We start from the raw sequence: 13,237 nt of genomic DNA, 5'->3' as shown, positions 1-13,237 counted from the left end.
TAGGGTAAACCCTTAAACCCTGGAACCAACTTGGGTGGGGTTAGTTCGAAGAATTTGAAACCATACCCTGCCCTATAATAGATTGGGTAGAGTCAATTCAAGGCTGATTCAAAATCGGTTTCATTTGGTTATGTGTTGAACCTAGGGGTGGATTTGAGCTGAACCGAGTCGAATACTTGGCCATTCGAGCTCAGCTTGTGGGAATAGTATTAGGCTCAAGCTCGAGCTCGATTCGAGCTAGAGACTTGAGCTCGAGCTTGACTTGGTTCATAGCTCGCAAACTCGAGCTCGAGCTCGAGCTCGATTCGAGTTAGAGACTTGAGATCAAGCTTGACTCGGTTCATAGCTCGCAAGTTCGAGCTCGACTCGGCCAATTTTTTTTTGAAAAATAAAAGTTATATGTATAAAATTATTTTTTTTATTTTTTAGACAAAAAATTAAGAATTATAAAATTATTTACTTTTATACATAAAAATAAAAAAAATATAATAAAAATGATTATAAAAATATATAATATTATATATCAAAAAATAATTATAAAAATTATTTACTGTTATACATATATATGTATGTATGTATCTATATATAATACAAATGATTTATTTAATACTAGGCTCACGAGCCTCACGAGCTGAGATTCGTTGAGTCAAGCTTAGTTGGGCTCGAACTCGACTTGATTAACAAACGAGCCTTATATATTGGGCTCAAATTCGATTCGAAACTTGATTTAAGTGTTTGAGAAATTAGTGATCTCCAAAATCAATAATTTTTTAAAAAATTTCATCAAATAAATCAACATTCGTCCAAAACATTCCTTAATTGCTCATTTGATTGAATTATTGATTGAGAAAAAGGTCAAACATTGAAACTTGCGCTAAAGATTATGGGAATGTGAAAAAGATGGAGACACGGGGGCAGGTCCGTCAATAAATTAATACTATTGGATACGGTATAAATACACGAATGCAGGTAGAGTACGTCATATCTGCTCAGTCTCTCAGACGTGTGTATATACACGCTACGAAACAGTGATTCAGTGAAACACCGATCCGTAACGCATCTCTGATAGCGATGGTTCCATCCTCCTTTTAAATTCGTTCCTTCTTCTCTGACTTCGGGAAGGTGGGTTCCCCACTACCTGCCCCCCACCCCTGTCACAACTAAACCCGAGGGCGGGCCCACGGAATGTACCAATTGTATTTGGTCCGTATGCAATGCGTATATGTTTCCCACTCCCAAACACCCCCTAGAAATGGATCCGTACAATATTTTGCGAGATTGCTTCCGTCTCACCAGTGAAAAGTGGGGAGCATTGTTGTAGAGCAAGATGGATTCATTAGGAGAAACACAGAAACAGCTGCAACAGTGGGAGCATAAAAGTATCCGGCCATGGAGATACGGTTAAGGTACGGCTGTTGGCTTCCTTTCTTTTGTTTTTTATTTATTTATTTTTCTGTTTCCTTTTCTTCTCATGCTTGATTTACTGTTATTCTTCTGGTTTTTCACCTTTCAAGTGGAGAGGCTTCTGTTATTTTAGTGGATTCGTGATTGTTATGATTCGATTTTCTCTGATTCATGGGTTTTTTCTTCTTTTTTTTAATCCTGTTTTTTCCTTGTTCAATTGGGTAATTTGTTTATTGGGTCTTTAGTTTTTTTGTAATTTATTTGTTTATGTATGAGTTTTTCCTTCAAGGTGTTGACGTGAAGTATTTGACTTCGAAGCTAATTAGTTTTGTTGTTCGATCTAGAATGCGATTAGGGTTTCTGATAGTGCTGGTGATGAATATCTAGGATTCTGAGAGCCTCTCTTTTTTTTTTTATGGTTTTCCGATGAGTTCTGATGATAGTAGCGATCGAAGCATGGCCAGAGTGATATGTCTGTTGATGGTTTTGGGTGCTTTGAAGGGATTCTGAGTTTTGTTGGAGATTGGAATTGCTTTTCTGGGTTGTCTGCGTATGGTTTTTGATCGACTTGGAGGAATTTGGCGCATGGAGTTGGATTTTGTTCGTAAGGTCTTTTGAAGAATCCTGCACTGATCTTAGAAGAAGAACGAGAACGGGGGATTATCGGGGACTTGATTTGGGTTGGGGTGATCAAAGATGGAGGAAGAGGTTACCTCCTGGGTAAGGAGGGCGAAATTCTCTAACACAATTTATCACAGGTTGGATTCTCTGAAAGTTCCCCCTCTTCAATTCTCCATTCAGCCTGATCGTGTGTCTGGATTGAAGTCAAGGCCTCCACCAGCTCCTGTTAATTCTAAATCAGGATCTCTGGACAAGCAATTTCAGAAAATTCCTAATATCACCAAACAGAGGTCTATATCTCCCCTTCCTAAGACTGCTCTCTCGGATGAGTTTAAGGAAGCTTGGTCTGATCAGAAGAGATTCTCCACTCCTGGTCCTCGAAAGAGAGAACTCGAGAAGGGGGTTTCTGGGCAAGTTTCTAACAAATATTCCCAGGATACTCGGGTATCCGATTCTCTAAAATCCTCGATTCCAATACCTCTGAAGCACTTTTCTTCCAAGAAGCATTCTGAGAAATTGAAAAGCAGAAAGGAATCATCATGGACAAAGTACTTTGATCATGGAGGGGGAAGGGTCACAGCAGTGGACACAGCAGATGAATGGACAGTTGATCTCTCCAAGTTGTTCATTGGGTTTAGGTTTGCCAGTGGGGCGCACAGTAAACTTTACCATGGAATATACAAGGATCAACATGTTGCAGTGAAAATTATCACACAACCCGATGATGACGAAAACGGAATAATGGCGGCTCGACTGGAAAAGGAGTTCAGTAGAGAAGTTACTCTCTTATCTCATCTTCACCATCAAAATGTAATAAAGGTAATACTGCCTTTTCTTCTGATCATTGCATTGTTTGATTAGTTTAATAGTCTCTTGTTATATTATAGACAATAACATCCATTTTCGATTTGTTGTTAGGTTCTTTTATACATTTCATGCTCATGCTTGGATTGTCTGCAACCCTTGGGCCTTGGTTGGTCCAGCATTGACATTGCTAAAATGGAAAACTAGTTGTTCTGTATCATCATCATCAACTTGTTTTGGAGTCAGAAAATTATGAGTTTCAGATTTTGCTTTGTTTATCTCAAATATCAGTTTGTTCCATATAGATTTTATTGTGCAACATATGTTTGTATCGTGTCTCTTACTATCTTAAGAAGGAATTTTAGGAGTCATCTTTTAGATTATATTGCAATTATTGACTTCTTTAATTGATTCTGGTTTTTCTTTTCTTTACATATGCTTTCCAGTGGCAGAGAAGAATGACAAATTTAACAAATTAGTTCATTCTTCTTGCTCCTCCTCATCAAGATTTCTTATCTTAAAATGCAGTTGGTTGCTGCATGTAGACAACCACCAGTCTTGTTTATCATTACGGAGTATCTTTCAGGGGGTTCCTTGAGAACATTCTTACACAAACTAGACCATAAACCTCTTCCCTTAGAGAAGCTGATTTCAACTGCTCTGGACATCGCCCGCGGGATGGAATATGTTCATTCTCAAGGTGTCATTCATCGTGACCTTAAACCTGAGAATATTCTCTTTGATCAGGACTTCCACATTAAGATTGCTGATTTTGGAATAGCATGTGAGGAGGCTTATTGTTATTCTTTAGCTGAGGACCCAGGGACTTATCGTTGGATGGCACCTGAAGTGATCAAACAAAAGCCTTATGGACGGAAAGTTGATGTATACAGCTTTGGACTCATCATATGGGAAATGGTAGCTGGAACAATCCCTTATGAGGATATGAATCCCATCCAAGCAGCTTTTGCGGTTGTAAACAAGGTACACTTTTCAGTAGTGGTTTTCTCTTTCTCTGCCTTAGAAGCTAATATAGAACCCACTTGGGGACAAGCTGGTGGGGGCTCCTATCTGCACCCACATAAAGTTATAGAGACTCCACATTCAAACATGCAGATGCCACAGTTTTTTCTTTCAGGACATGTCTCCCCCACAATTCTGGACAGTTTTTTCCCCCTTTGGGGGGGGGGGGGGGGGTTAAGAGGACTCCCGATCTCCTGTCCACAAGAACTCTACCCACAACACACTACTTCCGTGCATTGGTGACATCTCGTGTAGGAGGATGAGATGTTCCCCATGTGTGGCTGTGATGTTATGTGGGTAGGCGTGGGCAGGAGATCTGGATTCGGTTAAGAGGCTCTGGATTTGCTTGAAACCAGAAATGGAAGCCAGGCTAGAGACTCCAATCAGAAGTAAACATGTCAGTGTCAGTGCGGCTTGGGTTGGGTTGGGTTTCATAGCAGATCCAGAGTGGGTGTGGGAGAGGGACATGACAACTTTAAGTGAGCATTGCTAATCCAAAAACTTGCAATTTGCAGAACGTGAGACCCGTTATTCCATTTGACTGCCCACCTGCACTACGAGCTTTGATTGAGCAATGCTGGGCCTTGCACCCAGAGAAGAGGCCTGAATTTTGGCAGATTGTAAAGATATTAGAGAAGTTTGAGTCTTCACTCGCTCGCGATGGCACGTTGAACCTGGTTCAAAACTCAACATGCCAGGATCATAAGATGCGGTTACTCCATTGGATTCAGAAGCTTAGTCCTGTGAATCCCAATGGATCATCCATGTCTAAACCTAAATTTTTGTAACTTCACTATATCCTGGCTTTTGTAGTTTCACCAGTTCATTTATATAATTAAAATTTGACTTTCAAAGCCTCTTCTATTGGGTTTCTCTGCCTCAAAGGGCACACATTCACAAGTTGAATACACTGATGCACTGAAGATGTGGATAGAGTATCAAACAAAATTGGTTTCACTGAACAGTAAAAAAAAACCTCGAGTGATTTTGACTTTAAAAAGTGGAATTGATGCAAATAATAATAATAATCAAATAAAAAACATGAATGGTAAGGGCTGTGCAAATGAGCCATTCAGGACCAGGACATTCAAATTAGGTAGGAAAGTGGGCATATGAATAATGAACTAGATGTCAAGTACAGGTCACTGTTGTCTGCAGTTTGGCTTGCATTGATGATTGCTCCTGGCTAACGACCATTGAAAGTTTGAAACAGCAATGAGTGCACCAAGTTAATAAGGCTGATTTTTAGGTCAGGGTTAATTTTTATCATTAAATAAATAATGTTAATGGTGTATGAGGAGTTCAGGATTACTTCTCTGTCTTCGTCAATGGAAGGTAGGTATCTTTAGAGGGGTCCTTATTTTCTACCTACGAGAGCTTCAACCACATCTACCCACTGGACACCAGAGCTGCACAAGGGGAACTAAAAAAATAAGAAGATATGATGTGGATGGGGGCTCTGGGTGGGACTTGGTCCGTTTGGTTGCTGAGAAAGGATATGATGAGAGGGATGCGATGAGAAAGGATGGGTTGAGAAGATAAAATTTATTTTCTCATTCCTGTCATCTTGTGTTTGCTTGTTGAGACCAGTTATCCTACCAAATTTGCTTCATAGTGGTTGGTTGCTGAGAAAAATTAAAGAAATTACAGGTTAAAAATTACAAAAATTTCTACTTTTCTGTTTAATTTATAAATTACAAAAATTACAGAAATTATAGATTTGTTGAAAACCGATTCAACAAATGGATCTGCATAGGGGTTTATCAGATTTAAAAAAATAAGAAGCAAGATGGAAGGAATACCTGATAGTGCTTTGAAGAGTCTAAAAAACGAAAAACACCACTGTAATTCAGTGGATCTAGCACAAGAGGTTGCAGATCTGAAAAGCATGATCGATCCCGTTTGACGTACACCATATACACATAGTCATCAGATGATTGGGTGATAACGGTGAAGGAGAGGAAAAGAAGAGAGAAGAGGAATAATGGATGATGAGTGTGGCCTCCGGTGGCCATGCCTTCTAGTTTTCTCTTATCTGCCTCTATTATGACAAAATCTGAGAGTCAGATCTAAAAAACACAAACATGATAGATCTACACCACTAAATTCATCTGATGGAAAAAACGGTGCCATAAAATGGTATAACCTTCACCAGTGATGAAGAAAGTGATGGTTGGAGCTATGGCGTAAAGAGATGACGTAAAGAGAACGAAAGTGAATCCAAAACGAGAAAAAATACAAAAAAAATGGCGTAAAGGGAAGATGGAGACGATGGAGTTGTGACCGTTGGGGTGTCTGAAGCTTGGTTGAGAAGGTGAGGAACTGCCACCTTCGATAAAATTTTCCCACTTGGTTCTCACTGTTACTGTTTCTCAGTGGGGCCGTACTTATTTGGTGAGATCCCACATCCTTATTTTTGTGAATCAATTTCTCATCGCGTCTCACTGTTTCTTTCGAATCAAACACGAAAAGGAAGAATCTAAAGAAAATATTCTTTCTTTTTCATCCCTGTTGCGGCAACCAAATGGACTGTAGGAGATCCCAACTCTCTCTAGAGGTGTCAAAAAGTCGGGGTAAATTTAAGACAAATAAGGAGAAGTGAGAAAAAGTTTCAGATAGGGGTGGGCGGGCGGGCCAGGTTGGGCTTTTGGCAAATTTTGAATGGGCCGGGTCTGGCCTGAAGCAATGTAAAATGCTAATTGCGTCAACAGAAATTTCTTCAACTCAAGGTGTTTAATGAACATAGGGTGGGAGTGGGCAATCTATGATCTCCATCCATTCATAATAAAGGCCCCCCATGCAATTAATACTTCAATAGGTCTAGAGTTCTCTTTGGTTATAAAAATGACTTTTGCTGAACGGTCAATTTTTGATTGTGGTTTAATTGATAGGATCTTTGATTCAATTATATAATTACAAACCCCAAGAAGAAGCTCTGGGGTTCATTGCAACTCTCTTCATGTAAACTCAACGATTGCATGTTTGCTTCACATGGTAGAAGGTATCATGTTTTTTTTCATTAGTTACTTCCACTCTCAAAAAAAAAAAAAACTCAGTTGAATTTATTAAAATTCATCTACTAGTAAGGATTTTATTAAAATAAAAATACATACAAATAAAGTCTGATTTAGGTGGTGTTCGATTTCATGGAACAACCACGAGATATTGTGTTTTGGTCTATGCAACAGATGCTTTGGATGTTCGATTGGTTCGTGGTGTGGACCAATCTACAAGTCGTCCACGGGTTTATCTCGTGGATTAAACCACACTACCTGTTGTATGGGATGAAGAGTATCCCATGCTTCGCATCTCATATTAATCCTAAAATAAACCCTCTTTATTTTTATCGTTGCGACTTGTCACAGAGCACCGCCGCTACCACTGCTTCTCCGTTTACCGCTACAACTCCGACCACCGCTTCTTGCTTTATCACTCACCGCTGCAATTCCGACCAGCACTTCACCAAACTGTAGGCTGTAAGTTCTCCTTATTTGTTTATTCTTATAAAACCCTTGTTTCATATTTGTTTCACAACTGATTAATGAGTGTTCATTCTCTGATTCTTTTGCTTTGTCACTGGTTAGATCCACATGTTTATGTATTGTGAGAAACAAACTTCATCAACCCCATTAACGCCATTAATCTTCTCTTATCCTCTATCATCATCAACAAACACGATCCTCACAGGAGCACTCACCTTGAGTGCCCAGATTGGAGAAAAACTAACATCTGTTCCACGAAAACCACCTCCTTTACAAGCAATGAATCTAATTTTGGTGGGGTTGTTGGATAAAACTCCGGTTCCACGAAAACATGACAACTGTAAAGGAGTGATTTTTGCTCGTCCTTTTGCAATTCTTTGACTAATCACTTTCCGTCTACCCTTGGTCTCCTTGTTGTTTACACCCAATAAGAACACCGATTAAAATAGTAAAGGTTCAGCAATTTGTCATTTGTTTGCAACCATGATATCATAGATGAGAAGGGATGGACTTACGGAGCAAAGAATCCATGTGTTCTCTTACACTTGATGTGTCTGGGTTGGTATGTTCTTTTGGGAAGCAAGAGCATTGTTGCACTGGAAGAGCCTTCTCCTAAATAACAAAAATTTGCACAAGTTTAAGATATTAACAGAACACACAGAAACTAAGAACCATAAGGTCAGAAGCATCGAAGTAGAAACATGATTCAGACAATCATGCCTATTCCTAATCATATGATATGTATCCATATTTTAGGATAAAAACTTGAGAACAAATGAAACTTCAAACCTAAATTCCCTCCAAGATTTCCTTGTTTTACATATGGAACTAGACCTACCAAGCAGGGGTTTACCAAGACATTGTTGGCCTTTATCCTACTTTTTCAGTATGATGTATAGTTGATATTTTCGATTCATTTCATCTCATTTCATTTCTTTTTCTTTGAATGATTTTAAAATAGACATTTTAATTTTTTATGCACATAAAAAGCAGAAAAGTAACCCCATGTTCACCAATGGATTGATCAAAGGATCACCACTACTTCTTGGCTTCATTTTTATTCATCTGTTCTTTTAACAAATACATTTTTTTTCTTGCCACAAGTACATAAATGACATACCGGAATAAATAACTAATAAAATCAAATAATGTTGGTTTATAACATTTAATACCTCTTTTGCATTCTTCAATTTTTACAGCATTTTACCTATACCTGTCATATGCATATATCCCTTATTACATCATTAAAAAAGGAATAGAGCAATGTCATCAAGACCATTGCCAAGGAAAACAGTTTGTCTAGCGACACCTAGCCATGGCATGCCTAAGCAATAAACAGAACAGTAAAGCACTAGTGTATACCAAATGATTTCTCTACCTCATCTAATAGATTGTAGAGTAGTTAAACCCATTTACAACTAGAATAACTAAATAATGGGAAAACAAATTCAAGGGTTCCTTTAAAAGCATAAACTAACATACTTTTCGGGAAGTGTTGGCCATGAGATCCAGTTCTTCTAGAACCTCCATATAGTGAATGAGCACTAAAACTATATTGATATACTGAAGTGTAAAGCCATGATGCTATTCTCAGTATTGTAATAAATGAATGAACTAGCTAGAGCTTCTTTTAACTTAATCCTTGATAAAGCAAGAAAAACAACTTTAAATATACTACCTTGATATCCACCAAGTGTTAAAAATCATTTCCTTCTTTGTATTTTATAGTTGCCATTTTGAAATGTAAGAGTACTTCTTTCAATTCTTTAATTTGTTCTTGTTGTGCCTCTTAGGGGGTGTTCTTTTTTCGGATTTTGAAAGAGGGGAAAGTCAAGAATCCCATGTTCTTTTTTCAAATTTATGTGGGGACCAGAGAAAGTTTATTCTCTTGGGTACCACTTACCCGGTTAAGTGATACCCATCTCCTAGGTGGGTAAATAACTTTCCCACCTAGGGGGAAGTTGCCAACACTTGAATGGGACAAAAATGCCCATTTTAATAATGGATTTTTATGGCTAAAATGGTCATTGCCTTATTTACATGAGAAATAAAAGAACATGGGTAAATGCACTTACGCGGGTAAGCATTTCTCAAGAAAAACCTACCCAAGTAACTGCATTTACCCGGGTAAGTAACTTATCGAAAAGCGAACAGGGCCTTAATGTAATGTACCTATCAAAAGGCAGACTCCATTATCTGCCAATTTTTCAGACAATCATTATGTCTTCTTGAGATCATAAAACCATTGTGAATCAACACAAGCAAACCAAATATAGGCTGAGAAGTAGCTTTTTTCTCATCTGGTTACTTGGTTAGTAGGAATAAGGTACTATGGTATTTTCTGTCAATCACACTCCAAGGATGCACTGTAAAGTTTATCGATGTCATAGGACCTACCTATCCTATACATATAGGGGAACAAAAAATTCAAGAAAGCCCAACTTATGATACTCCAACAGATTGTGGAACTAGGTTCCTTAAATTAACTGATTGCCACTGGTATCAAATTAGTCGGTAGGAGGAAACCACAATACCAGATCCCCTTGTTCCTCCTGCATTCGTTTCATTCTGGAGGAAATCAGTTCCCCAGTTCCCTATGCTCCTCTGAGGATTTCATAAATAAGTTCCCTTCTATTTATTTGCATTGGAATTTTATCTTTTCTCATAGGAATTCTCTGTTTTAGTATATATTTCACAGTTACTAGTTTTATTAACTCTTATATTCAGTATTGGTAGCGATTCCCTTGCAATCATTATTTTTTTGTGATAATTCTGCACTCATTACTTATTACTAATAGTAAATTGTGACCTGCCATTTTCAATAAACCATGGATTTTATGTAGGATTCATTTTGGTTTACCTTCACTTATTTATGCAAAACTGTTTTCTTAAAGGTACAAACCTCTCTCAACCCAAAGATTTCATCTTCTTTAGCCTCTTGATATTCAAGGATCCTAATGCCACCTGCAATTTCCATTTTAAATAATATCTTTTATTAATATTATTAACCATTGTTAATTATTAGTAATCAGTAACAATATTATTGATTATTATCAAATATTATAAATATTATTATTACTATTTATTATTGTTAACATTATTTTTATTAATATTAATAATTATTTTTTAATTATTATTACTAATTTTAGTTAATATTATAATTATTTGTTATTAAATATTGTTAATATTATTGTTAGTATTATTAATTATTAATATTATTTTTATTAATTATTAATTTTTTGTAATTTATTAATATTTTTTCTATTATATATAACTAAAAATAAAATATTATTTTTTAATGATTAACGACATAGATAATTTCACATGTTGTAGTTGAAATGCATGGAATCAAACACAAGGTGTGGATAAAAGTGTGCTACACCTTGCAAAATGCCCATTGAGATGTGGTGTGGATCAATTCACACATTTTTGTCCATGATGCAGAACAACTATTTTGTTGGGGTGTGGTGTGTTTTCATTTGCATGGTGCGAATGAAAATACACCACCCAATTTCTCATCTGCGCTACAGAACACTCCCTTAATCTCTTGAATCAAATAAAATTCTAACTTAAATTTACAATACAAATAGTGGGTGTCAAGCGAAATGTGTGGAATAGTGATCCCGTACAAGGTGGTCATTATCTAGCCCGTGTGTCATCCATATTAAAGCAAAGCCCTCAAACTAGAAGGCTTGTGATGTAGGCACATTTGGCTGGCCTGTACAAAGTTGACGCATGTCGAATAGAGGACGCATACATTACCATGAGGGTGCTCAGAGTTACCTGATGCGGACCAGGCGGACCCAGTCATAAGTGGTGTGTTCGGAAGTGTTTGAATATTACAGAAACTTGGCTTAAAAATCTTATATACCCTTCCATTTGTAGACTGAGTCAAGCATCCTGATTCTATCATTCTTAAACTCTGTATAGATCGATATTGGGCTTTAGGGGTAAAACTGTCATACTTTGAATATTACAAAAACTTGGCTTAAAAATCTTATATATCATTCCATTTGCAGACTATCTTGATAAGCTGAGATTGAATTTTGAAAATCAGACGGGTATTCTTCTTATCATTTTTTGTAGTGGATTTCTACCCCTGAACTTGATATGCACACTTATTTTTATTGCTACCTTCCATCGTTTTATGCGAATCTCGACACTTACCTTAGGTGAAGAAACCCAGTTACTAAGTATTAGGTAAGTTTCTTTGGCATTCACTTTTCCGTTTGACGTGAATCTCGAAACTTGACTTAGGTGAAGAAACCCGGTTACTAAGTCTAGGGTGTCCATTGACCTTTTATTCTTTTTTTTTGCAACACTGTTCAGGGCAGTCCACTGTTTCTAATAATTTGAAAATTTTTTATCTAATTTCTCAATCTTTCTCTTCTTATCTTGGCAGGGGCAAATTTGAGAGTATTTTCCAATTTCTAAACGGTTTCGACAATATTCAAATGAAACCAATTTTGACTCCTATCACTTGCTACCAATTTCTACAAAATTCAATATTCTTTTATCAGTTTCTTCAACTTTTTCTGTTTGGGGATCTCTTTTAATGGAAAAAATTTTAGTGAAATTTTAATTCTACATTTCTAAAAGCTTAGCTCCTCAATCATCATTTTTTTTTTCTCTTTCTCTTTTCTTACCCCCCAATTTAAATGCCATTGTCCCTAATAGCATGACTAGAATGATGTAAAAATGATATGGGCCAAAGGGAGCAATGAATAGGGTTTTCCTGAGGGGTTTAAGGTCATCTTCATACAAACAGGGCTTAGACTGGGTTAACCAAGGGGTAGACAGGGCATCTAAAAGATCATCAACTACATCTATCTTACACTCATCTTCCCCTAGGTTTGGATACTTAGAGGCACTAAAAACGTTTAACCGGACTTTCTGCTCCCCTAATGAACTGTCCATTTCTCCTAATTTACAATAGTGTTTGCATTGACCGTTGCTAAAAACGGACATCTTAAGATTATCGGGATGTGGTTCAGTTCCTTGGTTGGGGGCATGTCTAGGATGATAAAATCCAATGGATAGTTACAACCCTCTACCCTAACAATGATGTCTTCGATAATACTTCGAGGAGTCTTAACCGACCAATCAACGAATTATAGAATTATCGGAGTAGGTTTTAACTCGTTGATCCTGAACCTATCATAAATAGACGGAAGCATATTTATATTGGCCCCAAGATCCAATAGGGCCCGCTCGAAGGTGATTCTAGATATGACAATTTATGAGAGGAGCATCCGAGTCTTTCAACTTTCGGAGAAGTTAGTTTAGGAGAGCCGCACTAACATTTGCCAAGAGCATTACTTTTTGTGGGGCCGATCGTGACTCCATCATTTGAGTAAATAACTCTTTCAAGAACTTGGCGTAGGCTGGGATATGCTGGATCGTGTCAAGGAGAGGGAAAGGGAACTATGGATTGGTTCACTATACTTGAATTTCCATGACATACCCATGTGTATCTTAATTTTTACACCATGTCCATGTGTATACAAAGTGTATCCAGAATCCATATTTGTTTTATTAAAATTGCATCTTCAATATTATTTGCATTATCTGATACTTTGAACCTTGTACCGAATTTTACATCTCATAAGTAAAGATGTCTATAATGATATACAAGGGCAAGGGTTTGAATCCTCTTTTACCTGATTTATATAGGTAATAGGAGTTGGTATTCACATTACATATAATTGGATTTGGATATTAATTACCTTAGGCTGTGTTTGGTTGCAGTACAGTTTTATTTGCACTAATACAAATGCATGGGAGTGCAAATAAAAAGAATGTAAATTCTAGTTTAATTTTGGTTTGGGTTTTATTTTATTTTGCTTGAAGTCTTATTGTACTCCAATAAAATAAAATAAGATAAAATTTAAAATAAAAATAAA

The 13,237-nt window shown here is 37.0% G+C and overlaps 1 protein-coding gene and 1 long non-coding RNA gene across 12 annotated transcripts; both read left to right on the top strand.

Moving 5' to 3' along the window:
- The first annotated feature begins 1,120 nt into the window (after window positions 1–1,120).
- Window positions 1,121–4,706, top strand: LOC104599407 (serine/threonine/tyrosine-protein kinase HT1-like). Of its 11 annotated transcripts, none has more exons than XM_088886880.1 (4): window positions 1,121–1,406; window positions 1,906–2,844; window positions 3,358–3,813; window positions 4,368–4,706. In XM_088886880.1, the coding sequence occupies exons 2-4, from the start codon at window positions 2,101–2,103 to the stop codon at window positions 4,638–4,640; spliced, it is 1,473 nt and encodes a 490-aa protein (XP_088743006.1). In that variant the 5' UTR covers window positions 1,121–1,406; window positions 1,906–2,100; the 3' UTR covers window positions 4,641–4,706. The 11 variants fall into 11 exon arrangements, with proteins under 11 accessions (XP_088743006.1, XP_010260230.1, XP_088743002.1 ...); XM_010261928.3 differs by having other exon boundaries at window positions 1,138–1,406; window positions 3,337–3,813; XM_088886876.1 differs by having other exon boundaries at window positions 1,138–1,406; window positions 1,851–2,844; window positions 3,337–3,813.
- A 1,817-nt stretch (window positions 4,707–6,523) lies between these two features.
- Window positions 6,524–12,892, top strand: LOC148803493 (uncharacterized). Its single transcript, XR_016076492.1, has 2 exons — window positions 6,524–7,328; window positions 11,038–12,892. It is a non-coding gene; the product is annotated as an uncharacterized LOC148803493 (long non-coding RNA).
- The last annotated feature ends 345 nt before the right edge of the window (window positions 12,893–13,237 follow it).

Source organism: Nelumbo nucifera, chromosome 1 (genome assembly GCF_055504915.1).
Source record: "Nelumbo nucifera cultivar China Antique chromosome 1, China Antique-T2T, whole genome shotgun sequence".
Classification (NCBI taxonomy): domain Eukaryota; kingdom Viridiplantae; phylum Streptophyta; class Magnoliopsida; order Proteales; family Nelumbonaceae; genus Nelumbo; species Nelumbo nucifera.
The sequence above is the reverse complement of the archived record's forward strand: the minus strand, read 5'-3'. Positions and strand labels throughout refer to the sequence as shown.

Excerpts from the sequence above, each read along its gene's own strand:
- LOC104599407 (XM_010261928.3), top strand. The coding sequence starts at position 2,101 with ATGGAGGAAGAGGTTACCTCCTGGGTAAGGAGGGCGAAATTCTCTAAC. Across the intron at positions 2,845-3,336 it reads ACCATCAAAATGTAATAAAG|ATTTCTTATCTTAAAATGCA; the intron begins GTAATACTGCCT and ends CTCCTCATCAAG. Across the intron at positions 3,814-4,367 it reads CTTTTGCGGTTGTAAACAAG|AACGTGAGACCCGTTATTCC; the intron begins GTACACTTTTCA and ends TGCAATTTGCAG.